The sequence below is a fragment of the Heliangelus exortis genome, chromosome 7 (assembly GCF_036169615.1).
Source record: "Heliangelus exortis chromosome 7, bHelExo1.hap1, whole genome shotgun sequence".
NCBI classification, from domain to species: Eukaryota; Metazoa; Chordata; class Aves; order Apodiformes; family Trochilidae; genus Heliangelus; species Heliangelus exortis.
This window is the reverse complement of record NC_092428.1, coordinates 5,211,500-5,235,270: the sequence shown is the minus strand read 5'-3', so window position 1 is coordinate 5,235,270 and position 23,771 is coordinate 5,211,500. Positions and strand designations below refer to the sequence as shown.

At 44.2% G+C, this 23,771-nt stretch overlaps 1 protein-coding gene across 3 annotated transcripts in view; it reads right to left on the bottom strand.

Moving 5' to 3' along the window:
• SH3PXD2A (SH3 and PX domains 2A) overlaps positions 1-15,449 on the bottom strand; it is a 261,178-nt gene extending 245,729 nt beyond the window's left edge. For 2 of the 3 annotated variants that reach the window (XM_071748328.1, XM_071748329.1), the window contains exon 1: positions 15,210-15,448. In XM_071748328.1, coding sequence (XP_071604429.1) covers positions 15,210-15,281 — 72 coding nt within the window. In that variant the 5' untranslated portion in view covers positions 15,282-15,448. Of the gene's footprint in view, positions 1-15,209 lie in introns of all 3 variants that reach the window. The other variant, XM_071748330.1, reaches the window with a different exon arrangement.
• Between the last annotated feature and the right edge of the window lie 8,322 nt (positions 15,450-23,771).

The window sequence follows — 23,771 nt, the reverse complement described above, 5'->3', positions numbered from 1 at the left end:
AGAAGGATAGCTGCCCAAACAACCAGGGTCAAGGATGGCTTTGGACACAGTACTTATGGAGCAGAGGAACTTAGGGAACTTAGTACTTTGGAGCAGAGTCAGCACCCAGCTTTGTAAAGAGGACAACTTCAAGTAATGCCGACTTTAATGGCAGCAGATCTGTAACTGCATAACTTGGACTCATGGGGATTTAAATCCCAGGGGTTGCTATGGCCTGTTCTTTACCCCAAAGGCAAATGCCAAAAACATTAAAAAATAGCAGATATGGGAGCTGAAAAGAGAGTGTTTGTCTTAAACATCCCAGCATCAGTTTCGGATCATCAGCATCACAAATCAACCTACAAAGAAGCTTGCTGATAATCCCCCCCGGCTATCTCCACCAATTAACTTTTGATGTGGCACGTCAGTTCTGTGCCTGCCAACTCTATGAGCTCTGAATGTGACCCTGGCTCTCTTCCTCAAGCACTGAGAACTCTTGTTATGTTTGGCTCCCCCCTCATCTTCCCTTCACAAAAACAGCACACTTCTACAGTGTCAATCTGGAATTATTTACTCTTGTTGAAGTTCAGACAGAAACCGCAGGCCACCTCACCTCTCACCCAAGCGTGTCCTCCCCACAAACAGGGGCTGCCCAAACAAGAAGGCTTCAACCCAAGCACTCTGGAAACCCTGCCAAGCATCTCATCGGGCAAGTTGCTGCCCTCTAAAATGATGCCCTGTATCTCTCCTGCTCAGTTCCCAAGACCTGCTGAAAACCAGCCTATCTGTGCTTTCAGAACATTAAATAAGCATCATCTGCTTAATATTACCCTTGCTAAAGCTAACGTAATCAGCCACATTTTCTCTTCTTTGCTTTTGTAAGTGGAGTGTCACTTGAAAGGCTTTGGCACTAGCTCTCAAACTCCTGAAAGGGAAGGAAACAAATCCATGACAGAACAGTTAACTTCCTCTACAAAAAGCATCCTTCTTCATGCTGACATAGAACATAGCTCAGGGACAGGACAGACCCAGGAGCCTGTCTCCTCCAAATCATACCTGACTTCATCTGGCAAATCACCCCACCATGGTCAACCTATTCCCAGGTCTCTTCATCTGACCCCTGGCCAGCATGGGCAAGGCTGTTCTCAGCAGTGCAAATTAACCCACTCCATGCTTGGAGTTGCCTAGACTGAACTGTTGTCATTGCTTGGGCTAAACAGTTCACAGCTGAGTCTGCAATGACTGAGAGAGTGTGGGGCAGTAAAACCTACTTGCAATGCACCTTTGAGGATGGCCTCTTCTACAAGAGGCCCCCAGGGCAGTTCAGCAGATCGAAGGCTGAGACAGGACACAAACATTGACTATAAAATAGTGGAGAGAAGTGAGACAGGAAGTCAAATCAAAGTGAGGGTGATGGAACCTTTTTATGCAAATAGACAATAGTGGCATTGTGAATAAAAATCTCTACACTGGAAGTTATGAGCCATCAGAAGTCTGAGGCTTCCAATCAAGCCAACCCAACCACCTGGAAGGTTCCTAAGTAGGAATGCAACATTTCCCAGGTCTATGCTCTACAATCCCAGGAGCCATGCACAATATTTTCATCCATAAGAGAAAACCTTACATCTGTCCATATTATTAACTAGTCTTGTAGAGGGCTCCAAGAAAGCACTTCTACCAGGATATATATTGCTACACACACACTGCTTTCCCTGCCTCGGAAAAGAAATGCTAACTCACAGAGTGTTGGGGGATCCTCGGATGAAAGACATTAGGCAAGTTCAAAGTTTGAACGTATATTAATAGTAATATTGACATGAATGCCTCTACAAAAATTAATTGCCACTTGATCCAGGGCTGGAAAGCAGCAAGTGACCTGCATAGGCCCATATGTGTGACACTAGCCCAAAAAACGCATGATGGGATTTAAAAAAAAAAAAAAAGCACACAGAAAAGAAGAGGAAGCTGGAAGTGATGATGGGAGACTCACTTCCTCACTGCATACACTCTTCTTCCTGACTTCATCTGGCCAAGAGTCAACAGCTCTCACCATTACTACCAATATGCATCAAGTCTCACAATTCTGAGCTGGTGCCATGCAGTTAAGTGGCATTTGGGAAAGTATCAGAAGACCCAAGCTGGGCAATAGTGAAGTTATATCTAAGCTCAGCACCCCATCTTAATGAAAAATAGTAGCAGAGAACACAGTGTGCTTAGTCTTTAGCAACTGGTAAATTACAGACATTCAGATCCAACCACATACCTTGACTGCTGTACTTAACAGCAGTCAGCCTTGCCCCAGAAATTTGTCAACTCTATTTTTGAACCATTTGTACTTTCATCCTTCATAACACCTTTCAGCAAGGTGTTGTACAGCTTAATTACACAGTGGAGAAAAACCATTTGATTTTATTCCACCTCATCCCCAAGAATGTCATCATTATTGCACCACTGCCAAGAGGTTGAACCTGTTCAACTCTCTGATCTGCCTGTGCCTGTATCAGATGAATTCAGGAGCTGCAATTAGATGAGCATCTCCATCCTCTGCTTCTAGACTACTTCAGCTGATTTGGGTTATCATTTCAGACAAGTCTCTGTATGAGAAGGATTGGACTGTTGCCAGGCCCAGAAAGACCAGCAAGAGCTAGGGATGGGAGGACTGTTTGCTTTAAGCATCTTAGCTCCAAACCACTGAAGGCAACCTTATAAATTTTTACTTCTGTATCCTTTGCAGAGAGAGCTGGAAATAAGTCTAGAGGCAAAACAATATACAGTAGCCAGAAAAATGTTATAAATGGCTTTATTTCTTGTGTTGTGTGTGTTTTTTTCTGAAAGCTAAGGAAGGTAATTTATAATGTTAGCAATTTGACAACCAGTCTTCTTCATAGAACTGCAGCTATTGCATTTTGAAATAAACAGGAGCCAGCATGGCCCCTGGTTAATATTTTATCAATTAGGAGAGCAAGGCTAGACTGCAAATCTCTTCACCTTGTTTTCCATGCAGGAACTCATGAATCCAACAGTTTGGCTTGGCTAAAGTCACCAGAAGATGCAGCTTTACAAACCAACACATCTTTGCTGAGCAGGTACAGAAGCCCCATCTAAGATAAAATGGTGGGAAAGCATTAGCCACAGTTGCTAGACCCTACAGATGTTTCCCATAAAGCACTCAGAGACTTTTGATGGACACAGAGACCAGAACACAAGCAACAGTGGGAATGAAAGAGCCTGGGAACTCAGATAAAACCCCAAAGTGAATGGACATTTGCTGACGACAGCACTGTACAGTTGGCTTTGGTACTTGGCTCCTGGTGAAACAATGACATAATGCTGTGTTTACTAGCAGGGAAATCTGAGGGTTGGAAATGGATCTGTAAAAAAACCACTAACACGTTTTTTTGACAAGCCAACAGATTAACATCTATTGTCACTGGGGCAAGGCCAAACTCGGCTGGAAAAGATCCAGGAGTTTGATGTCACCAAAAGGCTCTCATGGACGTCAGTGAGAGAGTGTTCTCATGTCATTCAGCATTCACCACTTCTTACTGCCTAAAGCCAGCTTTTAGCTACCATCACCTTCTGTTTAACCCTTTCTGTTCCAACATGCAGTAAAGACAATGTGGTGGCCTTTCAGCAGTAGGGGTCTGACACAGATTTGCTGCAGCTCATATTAACCAGATGCAGAAGATTGATAAAAGACCAGGCAGGACAGGGTGCTGGCAGATACAACACATACTAACTACAGCCTCTACCTTTCTACAAACAGAAACAATGGACATCATTTCCTCATGTGGCTCCTTAAGATGTTTTCAAGTCCCCTGTGATCCAAATCACATGGTCAGTTTCACCCTCAAGTTAGTATGTGTCAAGGTCTGTATCATAAGCCAGCCAATACTTTTCACACACAAAAAACCAACCAAGACATTTCAGCTCTTCATCAACAGGATCTCAGCACCAGGACACTTGGACTTCAATAAATGCCAGTGCCTGGCAGAGAGCAATCTCTCTCCATTCACCAAATAAGTTATAGCACTATGGCTTAGCATTACCATAAGCATAATGTGGTGGGCAGAGCTCCACTGAGCACTCAGCAGACAGGGATAGCTTTGTGTCACCTCTCCTCAGTTGCAAAAACAGCAGTAAGCACATCAATGCTATATTCTCAGTCCAACAGATCCCTCAAAAGCCATTGGAAGGCCCTGGTGCTCATCCACAAAATATTCTTCAGTCACTCCCTACTATATTTGGAAGGTGACCTGGAACTCCAGAATTAAGACCATAGGAAATAATCCCATGCTGCAGGCAAGATTAGAGCTTTCAGAAGGGGAAAAAGTGAAGCAATAAAAGAGTATTCATCGGGTCTGTCCAGGACTCCAATCAGCTCCAATGGGACCTAAAGATCCTCTGCAAATCTTTGTTCTCCAACTCATTTCTTTGACCATGCCCTCTTCTTGCTCAAATGCAGAGCAACACGGAAGTTAAAACAAGAAAACATAGGTATGCACACACAAAGCCTCACATCAAAGCCTCAGTTACTACCAAACACTTGCACACTCCCCCCAGCACATGAAGAATTATGTAAAACACTAATGGCAATGTTCATCCTGGTCAACACCACTGCACACAGTTACACAGTGCTACAGCTGAAAGGACTAGTAGAAAATCCAACACTGTGACAGCCAAGGAATCTGACCAACACCTTCAGTGGTGAGGCCAAGGGTCTGAGTGGCAACACTTTCTTCCCATCCTCAGGCTGTACCTCCACTCACTTGGGCCAGAGACTCAGTCCTTTGCTCTTAGGCAGTGGTGCCTCTCACACACCAGAACACATCACCATTCTCCAGTGCCACTAGCAAATTGCCATTGTGATACAAAAAGCCACTGGTCCTTATGCAAAAAGGACAGAGGGAGGTTTAAAGACAGACCAATGGATTCCCCAGTCCAGATAATGGCTACTGCAGTCTCCAAGGATTGTTACCCATGACAAATTCACTTAAAATATTTTTAGCGTAAACCAAACTATTTATACTTATCTTTACAAATAGAGGATGTCTGTATTAAAAGATGATATTGCAAGCTACAGCTGCCCAGCTCAGAAACAGGTGGAAAGCTGCTTCCTCAAAACAGTCCACAGTTTTGACATAGACTGTTACAGTCACAAAGACAGCAGCAAAAGATTAAACAGAAAATCTCTTCTTGAGTAATAACAGATGGAAGACTCTTCCATATGCCTCAAGTGAGAGTATTTTGAACGCTGATACTGTGCTGGCTTCCCTTTGAGTAAAACATCCAATCTTGTCTTTATAAAACACCTGCTGAACCATTAGAGGAAAACTTATCTAGAGTCAGGAAAAGAGCTTGTTAAGGATGTCCCGGGCTTGTAAAACGCAGAAGATACAGGATTGCTATGCCTCGGTACATGGAAAACTAGCATGGATGTTCCTCTACTATCAGGCACTTTTTATTCTTTGCTTCAGCCAACACCTCTAATCTCTTGTCATTAACAGAAAATAGATGGCTCTTTTGTTAATGAAAAGAGATATTGCCACCAGTGCTGGTTCAGGGATTCTGGCAATTTCACCTAACATACAGAACACATACACAAAACTTCCCTCCTTCTGACATTCCTCTGACCCACCCCAGAAGTCAGGTCCAGCACCTGGTTTAATACCACTTAGAAAAATGCTGAACTCCAGTCTTTCTTCCTGTAACTAACTGGGGAGATGGGAGGAGATACATGCACTTAATATGCTCTCCATGGCTTTCTTCCAGGAAAACACATCACATATCCCTGTTTGTTTGTATTTAAATTCTAAGTGATTTTAATGCCAGTGAAAGTTGCTGGAGCAACATGCCTGGGAAACTGCAGGTCTCCCACTTACACTCTAGCAGGGGATGTGAACATGAGGGCAGCAGAAGCTGCCCTGATTCTGCTGAAGCCCAGAAGCTCAGCTGCTTCTTGCAGCACCTATCCCCCTGTCCCTCAGCTGAGACTACTTGAGACGAGGCAGGTGTCAGAGTGTGCCAAATTTCCATGGAAAGGAACTACACTGAGCTCAGAGACAGTGCAGTAAAGCAGTCACAGGGCAAAGGAATGGAAAAAACATTTAACATTGATTCACAGAGTATTTTACTAGAGGTTGCGGGGGTCTACTGCAGGATTGCAGCAGCTGGAGATGGGAAAATCAGGAATAATCTTCTGTCTACAGAACTGCAGGCATGGATTAGTTTGTAAATAATAACATAACAGCCTGAGCTCAAGTAGAAAAATCTCTGTGCATGCTGAGGGAGTAATTAGAAATCTCATCTACACAGAATTAGGAAAATGGTCATTCAGATACTCTTCATTGCATCACCCACTTTGGGTACAAAAATGCCCGGAAAGAAGATTTCACCTCTGCCAGTGATCTTTTCTGGCAGGGGATACAGAGACAGGGAGAGAGATCTGACAGCAGCAGATAGTAGCCTCCTGCCAAGTGCCTTGCTCCCAGATAAACCATACTCTATGCCTCACCTCAGATACTTCCACAGACCCTGGGACTCCAAGACAGGAAGGAATGCCCAAGAGGAACAGGCTCACAGCTGGCAAGCGTGGTTGGCAAGTAGCTTTCATACCACCCATTCACCAGCATTCATTCTGCTGAATGCTGTTAGAAAAGGAAGGGTCTGACCTTGTGGACCTCCTGGTAGAGGAGTATGACCCAAACTCGGGAGTTTCGAAGCCTATGCTAGCAGTCAGCCTTTAGGTAACACATGCACCTTTACACCTAGTAAAAGGTGAGTAAATCCTGATGGCTTTGCAGCAGAGCACACCCAAATCCAAAGAGGTTGAAAAAATAATCCAAGGCCACAATACCAGTAAAGAGGACACATGAGCTCTTCTACACTATACAATATCTTGAGTGTACCACACTGGACATTAGTTCAGACCTTTCTGGAAGATCTATGAACTTTATACATTAAAGACTGCACTTCCAGACATATCCTGGACCATGGAGAACCACACTTCAGTATTCCAGGGGCAGCTATGGAAGACTTCTTTACCAAAGACTGAATGGTAATATGCCACACCTGTTTAAATACAGCTATCAGTAGTAGAGGTTTGGCATATTTCTCCCTATCAACACAGACAGGGAGGTTTACCTTGAAAACAAGTTTGCACCAAGCCTGTAAAATCATACTTCTGAGAGCACAGGAGCCTAGTGCATCACTGTGTTTAGCTAGCTTGGTTTATAGGAAAAATAACTAACACCCCATTGGTCAGAAACACAGCACCAGCAACATATCAAAACAAAATTATTGCTAGTTAGGTTTCAAACCCAGTATGTATGGGGCCACACACTCATAGTGGACTCATTATGGACACTCATAGTCTATGAATATTTTATTCCATCCAACAAGTCAACTATCAAAAACTAAAGAAGCTGAATTATAATAATGAATGTTCCTACACAACATTACAGCCTCATTGTGAAGCAATGGTACAGCCAGATCCTGTGGTAGATTTGTCAATGACTATTAAGACAAATTAATAATACACTGCAGCACACTACTGCAATACGTGAAATTCTGATGAAGACACAGAGTTGAGGCTATGTATTCTACCCATAAAAGCAGAATGCTCCCAGAATGCTAACCAATTAACCAGCCAGTTAGTTACCTACACATTGAGATCCTCTACCAAAAACTGCAGTACAAAGTACTTTGCTGAAATTAATAACTAAGTAAAATCAGTAAGAGAATCTTCACAACAATCACCTAAACATGAGAGCAGCAGTTAACACCATCCCATTCATACACTAACACCTATTACAACAAATAGAATCTCTCTCTGCTCTACCTTCACTCCAGGGCAATTTAAAGTGCTATTACCTTATCCCTTTTCATACCCCTTCTCTGCAATGATGTCTAAATGACCACCAGAGAGTACCTTGGGTTATCAGTATGCAGAGACGATTACCTGCTCAGCTGGTTGATGTTGTCTCACTGCCCCCACCTGCCTGCATATGTGTGTCATCACTTCACTTAACAGCCCAGCACAGAAACCCTTCAAGACAGTCAGCATGTTTTAGAGCAAAAGCATCCTTGCCTTGTAATACAGGCACTTATTCATTCAAAAACACCCCCAATATTTATAAAAACATACAGTGAATACATACATATCACTGACATTTAGTGAATGTGAACAACTGGCTGGATTATATTATTCACTTATTCTTGTATATTCACCTAGAAGGTGGTGCAAAGACAAAGTGAGCAAGTTGAAGTGGAAAGGCTCTAAATAGGTTGCAAGATATTCCACTTTAAAATCCTTTTGGGTGAAGAAATCCACCTGGATTCCTTTTGCTTTCTCCCCTGCCCAAAATGAGATGTTGTCCCTGCCTAGAAGAGGATAACAAAGATCCTGGAAAAAATGTTTTTGCTTTTATAGTAAAGACAAAGGGAGATGCACTACATAAAAACCACAGTAATTACAAACTTCTCAGTAAAACTTTCAATAAAGCCTCTCTCTAAAGATGTGAGCCAAGGCCCAGGGAATTAAGTGGGAGGTTTTTTTTTCCATTGACTTGACTGTATTTGGTTTTGACACTACCTGATTAAGCAGCAGACACCACCAATTTCAAACAGTATGCTACTGTGCAGTTCTCTGCCTTCTTCCTGTAATATTTACACAGTATGCTCCAGGCAAGGTGTCAGCTCTAGTTACAATAAAGCATTCAGCTTCACAATGCTAAACGATGCATGGTGCCTTCAGCCTGCTCTAATGATCCTGCTCTTCTCCATGGTTACTGGGGACCAGTTTCCTTTGTGTGACCACAGACAGATTAAGAGGATACAGCACAAAAAAGGAAGATTAAAAAAAAAAAAAAAAAAAATCATCTCACATTAGAAGGTCCAGCTGTTTCCTCCCAAATGACTGAATTAGAGAGGCTTGTACGTCACCTCCTGTCTCAGGTAGGGTCATATTGAATCCCTCTTCCTGTTTAATCCATATAAAATGGGAAATGGGTTTTGAGGAAGACAATGACAGAATACAGGAGTAGTATTTTTTCAGGCTGTGGACTTTTATCAGATAAATTGCAAGACTGTTTTGGAAGCCAAAGAAAATATAGAAAATGCTGCCACAGGCTTCATAGGTGGCCTTGGCCCAGCTACTTAACCTTTCTATACTTCATCTTCCCAATGAGGGTACTGGCACACACTGTACCTCACAGGGATGGGAGAAGGGTGATTCCTTTGGAGCTGCCCATCTCTCTAAGGGCTGTGTGCATGGGTGGGATGAATAGAAAGTCTGCTTTGGGATGCAGGAAGTCTTGACTCCATATCCTATTCCATTACTTGCTTCCTTAGGATATCTGTTCATTTCTCTCTCTCTCTCTCCCCTGCTCTTCTGCCCGCTTCTTGGAAAAGGGCAGGATTTGGTCTCTCCATTCCTCTCCCTTTTAGCTCAAAGAAGTGAGACTGGTATAATTTTGACTACAACCCATCGAGCCCTGTTGCACAAGCAGGCCCCAGCACCCACCCATCCACCCACTCCACTCAGGGTTCTTATGAAGCCAGAGGTCACCTGCAGCAACTTAAAGCATTTGTGCTGTCTGTCAGGTCACCATCTCCCTGGTAACCAAACCCCAGTGAAAGGCAATCGTAGTACCTTCATCACTTTTTAAATGGAACTTGGAGGCCTTTGGAGATGCCCCCAGTTCATGGGCTTGCTGACAGCTTTTCTCTTAGCTTTCTCCCAGCACGCTGCAGCCTGCCAGGATATAAAGTCTCCTGCACTATTTTATTCTGCCTGACCACAACAAACCAGGATAACTGCCTTGGCTCTCTATTGGTTTCTAATCCATTCCTAAGGGTAAGGGCAGCTGTTTGCAAACTGTTGAAGGTTGATACTACTGTCTATTGGCCAAATGCTACCAACCTGCAACCCTGCTGGAAGGACTGTGAGTGCTCCATGACCTGCTGGGCTACCCTACTGCCTGCTGAAGAAGCCTTGAGAGGCAGTAATTGCCAGACAGTACATGATGAAAAGCAGGAAGACCTCTAAAGTGTCTGAGCTACCTCACAAGCCTTCTTTGAACAAGTCAAAGGACTGTGCCTCTCTTGGGTACTTCCTAAGTTAAGGTAACATGGAAAAGACCTCCAAAACATGCAGGTACAACCCTTGCTGATGCACGGGAGTTCAGTTGAGGAACGATGAAGTCGCAGAGCAGTCTGCTAATTTTCTGGCTCTTTTCCAGCACCTCAGGCAAATAGTAACAATAATAAAAACTACAACCAGTGAGTCAAGCTGGATCATGGACATTGGAAGGAAAACCACAGAGGGTGTCTTGATGGGGAAAAGGGGAGAACAGAAAATGGATTCTAAACCTAAGTAGGTACTCCACCTACTAATCTAACACTACCTTCTGATTCACTCATGTTCCTCCATGCACTCTATCCACAGGCCATGGGAGCTCCAGATACATCACATCCTGTTCACTCTGGAAAAGATCTGGCTCATGGTTTCCAGCTCTGCTAAATAAAAGGGGGGAAGCCATGCTGAGCTTACACATGAGCTGCTGGTACTCCTAGCACAATTGGCATATGGAGCTCCTCAACTCAGACCTGCAAGCAGTGCCACACCGAACAACCCATTTGATAACTGAAACAGAGGGAATGCATCTCCTTCTTCTATGGTAGCATGAGGGACCAACACAGGAACAAAGATCTTTGCCACGAAATCCATATGCACAGATACTCCTTGTCAGTGCTGGCATTTGTATAACCAACTGCTTGCAACAAAGAGATACAAAGCCATGAAGATGTCCAGTCACATTTGAGTCACTATGGAGCCTAACTAAGGAGAAAGCAGAAGCATATAAGATATGAAGAACAGAGCTTGACCCTAGAAGTACAAGTTCTTTCTTCATAGCATGCTGACATTTCACAACAGGTCACTTGTGAGAAGCACACTGACAAGCACACTCACATTCTCCTGGGAGCGGTGCTTAAATCCAGCACAGCAGGACTCAATCCATCACAGTTCAGCAGTGCCAGTGCCCCAAGGAGGTTAGGAACCATATCCATGCAGCAGAGAGATTCCTACACGAGCAATCTCAGAGACGGCATTAGGAAACAATTATCCTTGGAAGGCACTAGGACAGTATGCAGGCATCTCAGGGGATTAAAATCAGCAATGCACTCTAACTGGAAAGAGACAAGGCAGCCAAATGTAAAGCAAGAGCATTTTACCTTGCCTCCATGCTGTACAAAGCTGAAACCCACACAAGCCCAACCACAACAGGAGCAGACTAGTGATGAAAGAGGAAATGTACTGATCATCCCTGCCCTTGGGTTAGCACAGGCACAGTTAGAGACCTCAGAAATCACCTGAGGCATAAAAACATCTAGAGAGATAATGCACATCAGTAACTACTCAGTCCTCTGCAGAAGAGGAAGTGGTCAGGGAGGGGGGTGGGGGATCCTGTTCCTTTGGATTCTAATGAATGCTTGCCATCACCCAGGTCCTGCAGAGCTGTGAAGAGGTGAAGGTGCTAACCCTCTCTCACTGCCCTGAGAGCAGGATCAAACACATCTGGTAGGCCAATACTCCCTGCAGGGTTTCTAAAGGAGTCAGACATTTGGGTAAAGGGTAAGCTATCTGCCTAAAGATAACCTGGGAACACAGAGAGGGGAAGGTGTCACGTTTAAGCTCCTAAAAGGATGGTTAAAAGAGACAAGCATCAACAGTGGGCATTTGTAATTAGAGAATGGATTTCTGATTTGGAATCATTTCACGTTTAATTCAGGCAACCACAATTTTAGACTAAATGCCAGAGAAGCTGCCCCATAAACAGCTCAAACTTCAACAAATGAGAAAAGAGACTTCCAGACTGTTCAAAACTTAGCAGGGGCTGGAAAAGAGATTTGTAGTTTGTTACCAGCTTTTTCTCTTCAGAATGGTTAACTGACACCTTTCAGCCATTACAAGGCCCCAATCCATTCAGCTTCATCACAGCATTGCTCAGCCAAGGTACAACCCCTGTTGCACCAAGCATCTTTCCAACAAACCCAGACCTGACCTTCCTGACATTGTTCTTGTAAAAAGAAAAGGGAAGGGGGAAAGTGAGGTGATTTACCATTTTTGAAATATTATCAAGCACAGATCAATTTTGAGAAGACTATGAGGATGAAGAAAGAATATAAGAATTAATTTATAGAGTCAAAAGCTCCAAGGAGCTTATAGTAGGGATACCATACAAGAGGAATGTGGTTATTGATACAAACTTCTTTATCCTTTCACATGCTGCCATCCAGGCCCCAGCCAACCAGTGGCTTTGTGCTACACAGTTACTGACAAGGATGCAGAGTAAAGCATTGCAGACTCCTTTCCTACCAGCAATTTCCAAGATGGGGAAGGTGGCTGGGTGCTTACCAAATAGCAGTGGATTCAAGTTTTTAATCTCTTCCCATGTGCAGAGCCCTACAAATCTTCCAGTGAGGTATTAGTCTCTCCAGTAATTCAACACACAAGGATCATAGGAGAGGATATACAAAGCCACCTTCTTTCTTTTACTTTCTTGAGTCAAGCTCACAAAAGCTATGCTCATATCATGAAAGACATCTGCTCCAGGGAATGGTTCCTGGCATCTAATCCAAGGAATGCAGGGGCTTACGTACTACTCACAATTAGCCCTCTCTGTAAGGCCACAATACCTGACTTGCCTTCATCTCTCCAGGCTCCACCATGGCCCTGAAAAATCACAATTAGAAAGAATGGGATTCACAATATATAGCCACAATATGTAGTCACTATCCACCAGAGAAACACATCGTTAATCTCATGTCAAGGTATGTATCATGTGACCTTAAGGCATGGCATGGAGGTGTTTACAGATTTGGGAGCTAGAAAGGCCTTTTAATATTACAGAGCCACATAAGACAGAGAGCACCAAGCTACAAGCAACATGGAGAACTAAATCCAAGCCCTGTTTACATTCATTTCAGAAGAAAATAGTTGTTTCATGTTAAAAAGGAGCACAGAGCTAACTAATAGTGACCAATGGATCAGACCCAGGGAATACAATACTTTGACAGTGTGGGTTGGCCCTCAGTGAGTTACTCCTGCCAGAGCCAGATGGAAGGCTGCAGCACATGCATCTCCAGCAAACTGCAACCTAGGAAATGAAAAAGAGTCCAAGACCTTTGTATCAGTGGACCATTTCACCCATCTAAAAGGAAGAGATGCAAAGGGACATGGGTGACTATTATTTTTAACTTAATTACTCCAATGTTTCTTTGTGAACCAAGACCCTATTGTGCTGAATACTGCAGAGATAGAGATTGAGAGTAAATGGAACAAAAGGCAGACACAGCACTAATCATGTAACAAACCGTTCAGTTTGTGATTTTGGGGGGCAAAAACTGGAAACACGGGAACATGGAGTTGTTGTGCAGAAGACAATATTAGAAAAGGTGTATGGAGAGAAAGGAATAAAAAGATTTACCACTAGAAACATTAGAGACCTTCTTAGAACAGCTTAAGTTACTGTTATTAAAATGCAATGACAACAATCATCAAAGATATACAAATGTGTTTCTGCAGGACAACATGGGAAGCATTTTCTTTCAAAACTGTAAATACAGGATTTAATCCTTGCTTTCTGGCTCTTTTCCAACAAGTACAAAATAAACAATGTAAATTTCCCTTGGCAATCAGGAAGGAATTGTTACCAGCTCTTTTGTTTATCTTTGTGCATGGCAGATGTATTTCCCTGATGCTGACTTGCTGCCACCCTTCAGGTAAGATAACAGCCTGCAGTGATGTCAGCCACAATTCACAGCAGCAGCCTGCAAAAGCTCAAGCAGCCTTTCCCACCTGGAAGCAGTGAATGAGTAATAAATAGACTGAATGTACAGGTCCAGCTGGCAACCTGAAAGGACACGAGACTAAACCTTCCACTCCTGTGAACTGGGCACAAGATGCTCAATTCCATGATAGAATGGTAGAGAGCTCCAGCTTTGCAACTACAGATCAGCATCTCTCAGAAACATAGTGCCCTCTAGCCTTAAGCTGGGTTATGGTTTAAGCCATATTTCCTCGTAAGAGGAAATAGCTCAGTGATATGAAATACTCATACAAAGCCCTAAATCCAATCTTTGGCCTTATCTTTCAGGCAACCCATTCAAATGACCAGCTCTAAAGAAATCTGGCAGACATGCAATGCCAGGAAATACAATATACTCTGAGCGATTTCACACCAGATGTAACACCCCCTCAAGCTTTTTCTTACCAAAGCTGGATGATCTATCTTCCCTATACATGAAATTCAACCTTCTTTGTATTAAAATACAGGTTGTCTTATGAGGAAAGAGTTAAAGGCTTGGTGTCACTAAACCCCAGAAATAGCCAAAGAGGGAAGAAAACAAGTCTTTTCTACTTATGTGGATGCACAGATCTTCTCCACTGTATGCTTGCAAACTCCTGCAGGCAAAGACACTTCCACATGACACCCTGCAATACTGGAGTCTGGGAAGGTTGTTAAAAATCCTGTGATGCCGTTCTGTTGGCAGTTAGGTGCGAAAGAAGGAATGCAAAAGAGAGATGAAAGAGATCCCATCGTTGAGTCTGCCTTGATAACCACGCAAACTGGCTCCCCCTCAGAAAAGATCTTAATGAAACTTGAAAGAAAATGAGTACAGATGCATTCAGCACCTCTGGATCACTGACTACGGCAGGAGAGGCTTGCTCGGCTCCCCACCAGGCACTCTTTAGTGCCGTGGTAGGGATGGAGACAAACTAGGGAGCAGAAAGACCTGTCCCCCATCCTATGCTGGATTTTGTGATAAAGAAGAGAAAATTCACCTTCAGGAGATAAACTAACTTCAAAATGATGACACTAAAAAAAAAAAAAAAAAAAAAAAAAAAAAAAAGGGGGGTGAGGAAAAGGGATGCATTTCCATGGTGAGCCACCTTTCCGCACACCCGCTCGGGTCCCCGCTGCCGCCCGGAGCCCCTCACCTGCGTCCCCCCAGGGGCAAAGGGGGCGGCACGGCGGCTGCCAGGGGCCGCTGCTTCGCCCGAACTCAGGCGGGGGGACGTGAGCAGCACCACTCGCCCAGCGGGATACACTCCGAGCACCGCGCCCGGCCCGGCCCGCCGCCCGCACACGTGCACCGCTCCCCGCGGGCAGGGAGCCCGCCCGGCGCCGGACCGGTGGGCTCGGCCGGGCCCCGCCGCCACTCACGTAGTGCTTCGAGGGGTTCCTCCGCTTCTCCACGTCCACCACGTTGGCGTCCAGCACGCTGTAGGACAGCATCTTCGCGCAGCCCGCGGCGGCTGCTCCGCCGCTCCTTCCCGGCGCTGGCAGCACCCTCCGCCGCGCTGCCCGCCGCGGCGATGCCGGCCGGCGCGGCGGGCGGGCGGGCGGGAGGAAGAGGGGATGCCCCGGTGCCGGCTCCGCCCCGTTCCGCGACACTGGCTCCCTCCTGGCGGCGGCAGCAGCAGCAACCCGGCTCCGCGCCCTGCCCGCTGCCTCAGGCTGTGCGGCCACTGGAGCTGAGGCAGCGGCGGGAGGGGCAGGGCCCGGCCGGCAGCCACGCCCCCGGGGGGCGCCGGCAGGACGGGAGGGGACGGGAGGGGGACGTGGAGCCGCCGCCCCCGTGTGGCGACCGCCCGCGGGTGCCCCCTGACAGCCCGCGGGGCAGTGGCAAAGGCAGGGGTGGCCCTTTCCCTCTCCGAGCTGCCCCCAAGCCCGGCCGGGCCCCCACCCATTCTGCTTTCGTCCGGGGCGGCTGAGACATCCCAGGCCAGCCTCAAGGAGACCCAAGGGAAGGGCAGGACGCCTCCGGGGCCCTCCGTCCCTGCAGAAAGTGTCCCAAATATTCTCCCCGAGCCGCCCGCTAAGGTCACGCTGGAAACCCGCGGGCCCTCCAGGTTCCGGCCGGGAACTCAAGGCCGGCCACGGTTTGGGGAGTTCCACACTGCCCTGGGTGCGGGGCCACCGGAGGATCAAAGCTGAAGGAAGGTCACACAGACTCTTGTCATCTGGGCTTTTGGAGTGATAAACCCATTTCAGCCCTTATGTGGATAGATAGATAGATAGATAGATAGATAGATAAGCATCTTCTTCCCCAGTCACACTTGAAGAAGAGTTTGCCCTAGAAATTTCGGTTTGCTTTTATTTTTTTCCTCAGTAATGCATCATTACTTTGCATATGATTAGTTGAAAGTTACATCAGAAACAGGAACTTACGTGTGATCTTCCAACCCTCAGCTCGTTTCATGACATTCATTAGCTATTCACCAAATTAACTGAAGTCACTAAGATCTTTCATTCCTCTGAAGCCTCTTCAACAGCAGCAGCCCATGCAGATTTTCCAGCAAGCTTACAGAGTGATGCTGACAGCTCCAGACCTGCAAGCCTAGGAGTACAGAAATGTATTTTACAAGGTTGATTAGCCCTTCAACAATGGTCATGAGAGAGTCACAAAGCCATAGTTAGTTGAGTCTGAAGGATTACATTTGAAAATGATTGGTTCCAAACCATAGGTAGTTTTGATGAGCAGCTACAATGAAGAAGGAAAACCAGTAGCAGCTCCATCAGCACACAGCTACTGACTGCTGGCAGCAGGAAATCAAGTAGCTGCTTCATAATACCAGGGAAAGATGCTCTGAGCCAGCCTTGTCCTCCCTCCTCAGCTTCTACACAGTTTAGCAAAACTAGGCAACTAACATCAAATGCTAAAATGCCAGTATCTCATAAGGGTGTGCAGCCATATGTGAGACCAGCTATGGTAATGGGGAGGGTGAGAGAGGGGAAAAGCTGATGTGTTGTCACTTTTCAGGCTTATCTTTTCTCCTTCAGAGCACCCTCTTCCCTCTTCTTTGAGGGACTTCCCAACTCTAATCCTCATACATGACACCAGACTGCAGTGCAATTATTTACATTAGAAACCTTTATTTAGGCTGTCCAAGAAGTCCCTGGTGTGCTGAGCAAACAAAGAAAGCTCTTCCTTGAGAATGTAAATATTCAAATAACCCACTGATAAAACTATGCCTCGCATGGCCACCCTTTTTGGTGTTGGATGCCTCTGTCCTGTGAGCCACTATCAATATATTCCAGCCCCTCCTCCTATCACCCTGTCGAAAAAAAAAAATCCCCCATCATTAAAAAACTCGGGGTTCGTTTTAAATCTGCTTTCAAAACCTGTCTTTGGGAGGGAAAAAGACAAAATGCATCCTTTTCCAAACACCCTGCCCCATCCTTCCTGACATTCTTACTAACTGGCATCTTTTTATTGTTATGCTTCTCATATGCCCTTTTAAGGAAGGAGCTGCTATTTTCATTCAAAACTGGGACCAGTGCTTTGAGGTTTGTGCTCTCTATCTGTCTATCTTTCATAGCATCTGGCCCACCGTCCACTTTTCCTCTATTCAAGACAAGTTGATTCCCCAACACTAAACAACCTCCAGTTGTGAAGCCTGCCCAGCCCTTGTACAGATCTGCCTCCCTCCCTCCTCCATCATCTGCTGGTTTTTTGCTCACCGCTGCCTTCTGCTCTCCCTGTCTGTTTGCAGCATCCCTCTGTCTACACAGGAAAAATGTATGTTGCTAGGGGCATGGATTGTTCTTTTAAAATATGTACAACACCCAGTCTAGCGGGAGTCCAACCCCAGAGTATTGCAAGACTGGCATAAAAAAATAACTGAAACCCCTTATTATGCTGCAGGCTGGGGAAAATCTGCTCCTCCTAGACAGCAGCTGGGAAAATGAAGCTGACAGTGCTTCCCAGCTTCCTTCTGGAGAGCCAAGCTCTGGCTGCTGGGGCTGATGAAAAAAAGACTGAGTTCACAGTGAAGAACAAAGCAGGCTTGTTGGATGACTGACCCCATGTGCAGAAGAACTGGTACCTGACAAGGACCATGAACACACAGGCCGAGGTACCACAGATTGTAGGACAATAATGAGCTCAAGGGATTTTAATCCTAAATTTCTTAGTGTTTCTACTTTTTTTCTTTATGACTCCACTACTGAAGTCCTATCATTACATGAGAATATTACTGCTATTATTTACAATTTTAATACATATATTTATGTTGATAATAACAGATGATATAATATTTCACCTTTAAGGATTCATGTATCCAGTAAAATTCACCTGAGAAACACCCTGTGAAATTCAGACTTCGCAAGACTGAGATACACCAGCCAATTCAAAAGCTTTTTTCTACTAATTTACCAGGAAGGTTTTAGGGCAAAGAATTATTTTATTTTTTTTTTTCACCAAACAGGTAATCACATTAGCCTCACGGATTGCAGCCCAGCAGCCTAGACTCTGCTCCAGTTACAGCAAAACCTGATGCATGACAGAATGTGTGGGACTGTCTCGGAGCAGGAGCATGACTTGAGTTTTTATATTTCAAGAGGACTCTGTCATGCTGTCAGATTTTTTATAAATAAGCATTTGAGTTGTAAATTGAAAACACTTGGATCATGAAATCAGTGAGAAAACAAAACAAGGGAGAGACTTTTCTGTACTTCATTAGGGCCATTTCTGATTCTGGTAGAGTGGCTCAAGTTGCGGTTAAAAATTACTTTTCTTTCTTGGTTTTGCTTTTCTGTTTGTGAGGGCTAAGCAGCCAGGTCGAACACAGTGTTTTCCTGTCCCATTAGCTAGGAGAGGCTCTAACGGTGCTCAGCCCCCTGGGGGGAAGCAAAGTGCTCGGTGAGCTCAGCCCCTTGGGGGAAGGGGAAGGGGGGAGTTTCAGTGCTGTGCATGACAGATTAGCTACACAATTCATTACTGGCAACTAGAGTTGCATGCATAATCTGCTAGACATGGTACTAGAGATGTGCCCCTTAGGGTTTTTTTGGCTCTGATGTGCAACAGCACAACACAGAGCCTTTGTTAACTCCCATCTCAGCTTCTGTACTTAGAAAACCTCAGCTTCTTAAAAGAGCTGCTTTCCATGCAGTCCTTCCACCTCAGCGTTTCAACATGCACATCTTTTGACAGGAGCAATAAGAATAGTCTGGCATTCAAACCTCAAACTCTGAAAAGCAAAGCAAGATGTGATCTTTTTTTCCTATTTTTTAAAAGCCAATTGCGTTTTGTCTTCTTGGGAAATTACTGCTTTTCAAATAAAATTAACTCTGGAGCTAAATAGGCCCACCTAACGTGATAGGAGGAAGACTAAGGCCCCTCAGTTCAAGAAGGACAGGGAAGTGCTTGAAAGAGTCCAGCGCAGAGCTACTAAGATGATTAAGGGAGTGGAACATCTCCCTTATGAGGAAAGGCTGAGGGAGCTGGGTCTCTTTAGTTTGGAGAAAAGGAGACTGAGGGGTGACCTCATCAATGTTTTCAAATATGTAAGGGGTGCGTGTCAGGGAGATGGAGTTAGGCTTTTCTCAGTGGTGACCAGTGATAGGACAAGGGGTAATGGGTGTAAATTGGAGCATAGGAGGTTCAAGTTGAATATCCGAAAAAATTTTTTTACTGTAAGGGTGACAGAGCCCTGGAACAGGCTGCCCAGGGGGGTTGTGGAGTCTCCTTCACTGGAGACATTCAAAACCCACCTGGACACGTTCCTAGGCGATGTACTCTAGGGGGCCCTGCTCTGGCAGGGGGGGTTGGACTAGATGATCTTTCCAGGTCCCTTCCAACCCCTAGGATTCTATGATTCTAGGATTCTATGAAAGCAGCTGCAGTCCTGGCAGAGCAGCCCCCCCTCTGCCTCAGCACAGTAGCTGCCCCTTCCCCTCCCAGACTCCTCACCAGAGACTGCTGCTTTATCAGCCCCACTGTACAATTGAGTATAATGGAAAAAACAAAATAATCATTCCTCCTGCTAGCAGTGTACATGCTTTCCCAGCGGCATAACAGCTTTTACGTACATTATGAAAGAGCTGCTTCGCCTTCTTGACTTAAATTATAGATTATCTTTTTCTTGAAGCAGCTATCTTACATCTTAACCCTTTCATAGCTAATGTTATTTTTCAGTCTTCTCTTACCAGAGTTGTGGATGAAGATGTTTCAACGATGGTATGTGCATTGCATGCTCTGTTTAAGGTAGTAGAAGCAAATTGCAGACTGTTTTTCATCCAAATACACCTTGTACTTTTCCATTGTTAAAAAGGCTTCATAGATACCTGTTAACATGGTTAAAAAACAAACAAACCAAAACAACAACAACATCAAAAATAATTCAAAACCATAATTTTCTGCTTTTTCTTTATATTATACACATGCCAGGCGTACCTTTGAGACAGCCGAAGTTTATCAAACTGATCTCAGGTTTGGATTGGGATTCCCCAGGTTTCTTCCCAGGTGATATCCCTGACTTCAGCCACTGTTGCTGTTCTCAAAATAGCACATTTTTAGACTGCCTTCTGCATCATCCTCCACAAAAAAAAAAAAAAAAAAAAAAAAAACTTGGCAATCCATTATTGAAAATGCAGGCTTGTTACAAATAAAACCAGTCTAGAAAGAAGTATTCTTTGCATTTTCTTCCCATGTTACCTCTAAGTATGTAGATGCACACTAAGTCCTCTGTATTAACAGATTCAAAATTTCCACCAAGTCCTTTTTAAACTTGAATTTCCTTGTTCGCTATTTTTACCCATTCAATCCCTTTTGAAACCAAACGGTAATTTTATTTGGCTGCACATCCCCTAGAGAAAGCAGAGGAGTTTAACTGCCAATATTCAAACCAGAAAACATTTGACTGATGGGCTGTGAATTGTAAAAATGTATCAATAAAGCCTTATGAAAAGGTAGTCATGGAACTGCTGTTAGACTATAGATGAAAAACAGCATAAGCTTGACACTGTAAGGAGAAATCTGTAACATGCAACCCCTACCACTCAGCAGTGGGGTGCATTCTTTTTTAAGTTACCTTCATGCAAAAGCAAAGTGGCTTTCCCAGAAGAGGTATCTTAAAGAGGAACATTTTTTGATCCCCTCAGCAGCAACACCATCCCATGGACGCACATAAATAGTATTTTTTTGCCCATTCATTCCCGGGTAGACTTTGTAGGGAAATAGTGGATACACTTGAAAACCAAATGCCCAGCGGGATGTTTATTGCTTGGAAAAAAGAATGAAACCATCCTAAGCCAGAGAATTTCTCATGGAAAGCAAAGCTATGGCTTCTTTCGTGTAGGTGTGCCCTTCAGCTTGGAGCAGACACTCAATCCACATAATCCTAGGCATTTATTTGTATCCAGGCATGTGTTAAACTATGGCCATGCAGTACCAGGGGTGCAACACAAAAGACCATTTCACTACAGGACTGTTTCTCAGCCACTGCTCTAGCAACTGAGGCACACAGAAATCACCTCTGAGACAAGGGCAGCTTCTCCTTCAGGACAATTTCCGTCAACTTGTAACAGCATCTGGGTAAGTGGCAATTACATGATTCCTAAACTTTTTGATCCTCAAAGGCATTTTGTTGGCCAACTCTTACTTTAGCAGCTGTATTTGAACATTCAGGGCATTGGTCTTTTAGAAAGGACAAAATAACTCCGCAGAACAGAGGAACAGTTAAATGATAGGATGACGAAGGCACAGGAAGAACATATAAATATTACTGTGCTCTATATAAATGTGTTCAGCTGTTTATGATAAATGTTCTCTTACACTGTTTTCTCCTGCCTTCATTTCCTCCCCTGCTTTCTAATTGCAGAAAATAAAATAGTACAAGTCCTCAGTTTCATTACGTGCAACACCTGTTGCTTGTTCTAAAACAGATGTCTAAAGCATCATTAAGCAATTCTTAGCCTTTTTCAATGGGACTAATTTCAAACAGCTTTGAGCTCCCTCAGCTTCCCCTGTATTTCTCATCCTTTCCTACATTCAGAGTTCCAACAAAAACTCCTCTCTTTATCAGTTTGCTCCTATTATGTTTGTCCTGGATCACTGTACTCACAGAAGGATGAAGAGAAACTACAGCTACTTTGAACAAGGCATTAAGTTCAAGAGACTTCATCTGAGAAAAGAAGACAATGTGAGGGGAAAAAACCATGAGAAAGTATTAGTTAGCAGTGGAGGCAGCTGTTTTAGTACACCAACTAGCTTCTTACAGCTGTTTTTTTTATTTGGAGGGGTTTTTTGTGGACACTACAGCAAAGAAGAGTTTTACATGCATGCAAGGGCAGCTCCTAGGCTCTCAATATGAATGACTTAAATATACCACCATGGTATGTGAGTAAGGTCTCTGGTCCTGCAGGGGTCCATGAACTTCTTAGACCAGTGACAGACTTGGCACAAGCTTCATTTAATCATATTTGCTGTTAGGTAGTGATAATATATTTGCAATTTGTCTTACCTTGTTCACAGCAGTGGTGGGACAACTTTACTCTCTGCTTTACTTTTAACTTGGGAAATTTAAAAGATCTCAGCCTAGACCTCCAATGGAAGCAGTGGCTTCCAGTTTTAAAGAAAGATGAGCAGATGTTTTGGCCTTTACATTCTTGCAGATTCAGTTTGTTCATCCCAGGCTAAGGTGGCAAAGTTCTAGCTGTTAGGGAAGGAACATTCACTCTTCCAATCAATAATAACAAACAAGCTAAAACAGGAGCTGCAGGACATGTTGTGCCAGGTTAATTGGCACTGCACTGTTCAGTGGATCAACACTTACTGAAAATCATTCCTTTAGGTTATTTCTTTCACTAGCAAATTCCTGGTTATATTATGTTCAGGCAGACTTGCTAATCTGGGCTGGTTTCAGCTTGTAAATTACGGTGACTACGGTCTCTATCACACATTTAAAAGATATTAATGGGAATTCCCTAGTGGCATCCCTAACAATCAGTTGCTCACATTTGCTGAGTAACTTTACCAGATTTTAACATTTTGTAGTTTCTCATAATATCTGCATTAGGGTGATCTCTGTGAGCAAACTTCAGGAAAAACAGTCCAGTAATCTCTTAAAGACAACTGCAGTAGTAGCACTTCTTGTGGCAGCTGAAGTTACAAAAATTAGTTCCTTGGGACAGTTCTGTGTGTGGTTTTCCTAGTGCTGTATGACTGACGTTCTTCTTTCCCATTAGTGGAGGTACTGATACAGGCTTCCACTCTTCTACCAGTGCCGTCCATTTTCTAAAAATGTGCAAGACCACAAGAGTTCAAGGTCCTTCAGCCCTCTTAACCAGCCAACAGATTACAAAGTCACTCAGGATGGTGGGACAGAAGAAGCTGACAAATGCCCAGACATACAGTATAATGACATTACAATATAATCAATCTTTCTCTAAAAAAAAAAAAAAAAAAAAAAAAAAAGAAAGAAAGGGGTAAAAGGAGACACACACTTACTTAGTAGACACAAACTAAAAGTTCACAACTTTACAGACCATGTCTGCAGTGATATCTTTGCAAGGATGTGACAGTGGCAGGGAGAGGCAGATGACTCCTGTCACAGGGGTGACTTGTGGTTGTTCAGGTTTGGGCATGATGCAAGTTTTTTATTGTTAAATTACACTTACTTTGGACTTGGAAAAGAAGTGGGTTTGACTAGGATCCATGGTGCAGAGATGAACCATGAGACTGTAAATGAAGTGAAGGGCCTGAGAGAGAGGAGAGCAGGAGCAGATGAAAGAAATTAGTGGGAAAAGCCTCTGTGCCTGACAGGGCATGTTCCTGATAAGGAAACCCAAGATCTGCAACTCAGCCTTTCCCTGCTGCCAGCAAACATACACAAAAATGTTTCTGTAATGCTGGGGGTCCTGGAGGATGGTAAGCAATTATTATAACTATTTCTTTATGTTTGTGGTTGAACTTCTGTTTGCTCACTAGCCTGTAGCATTGGG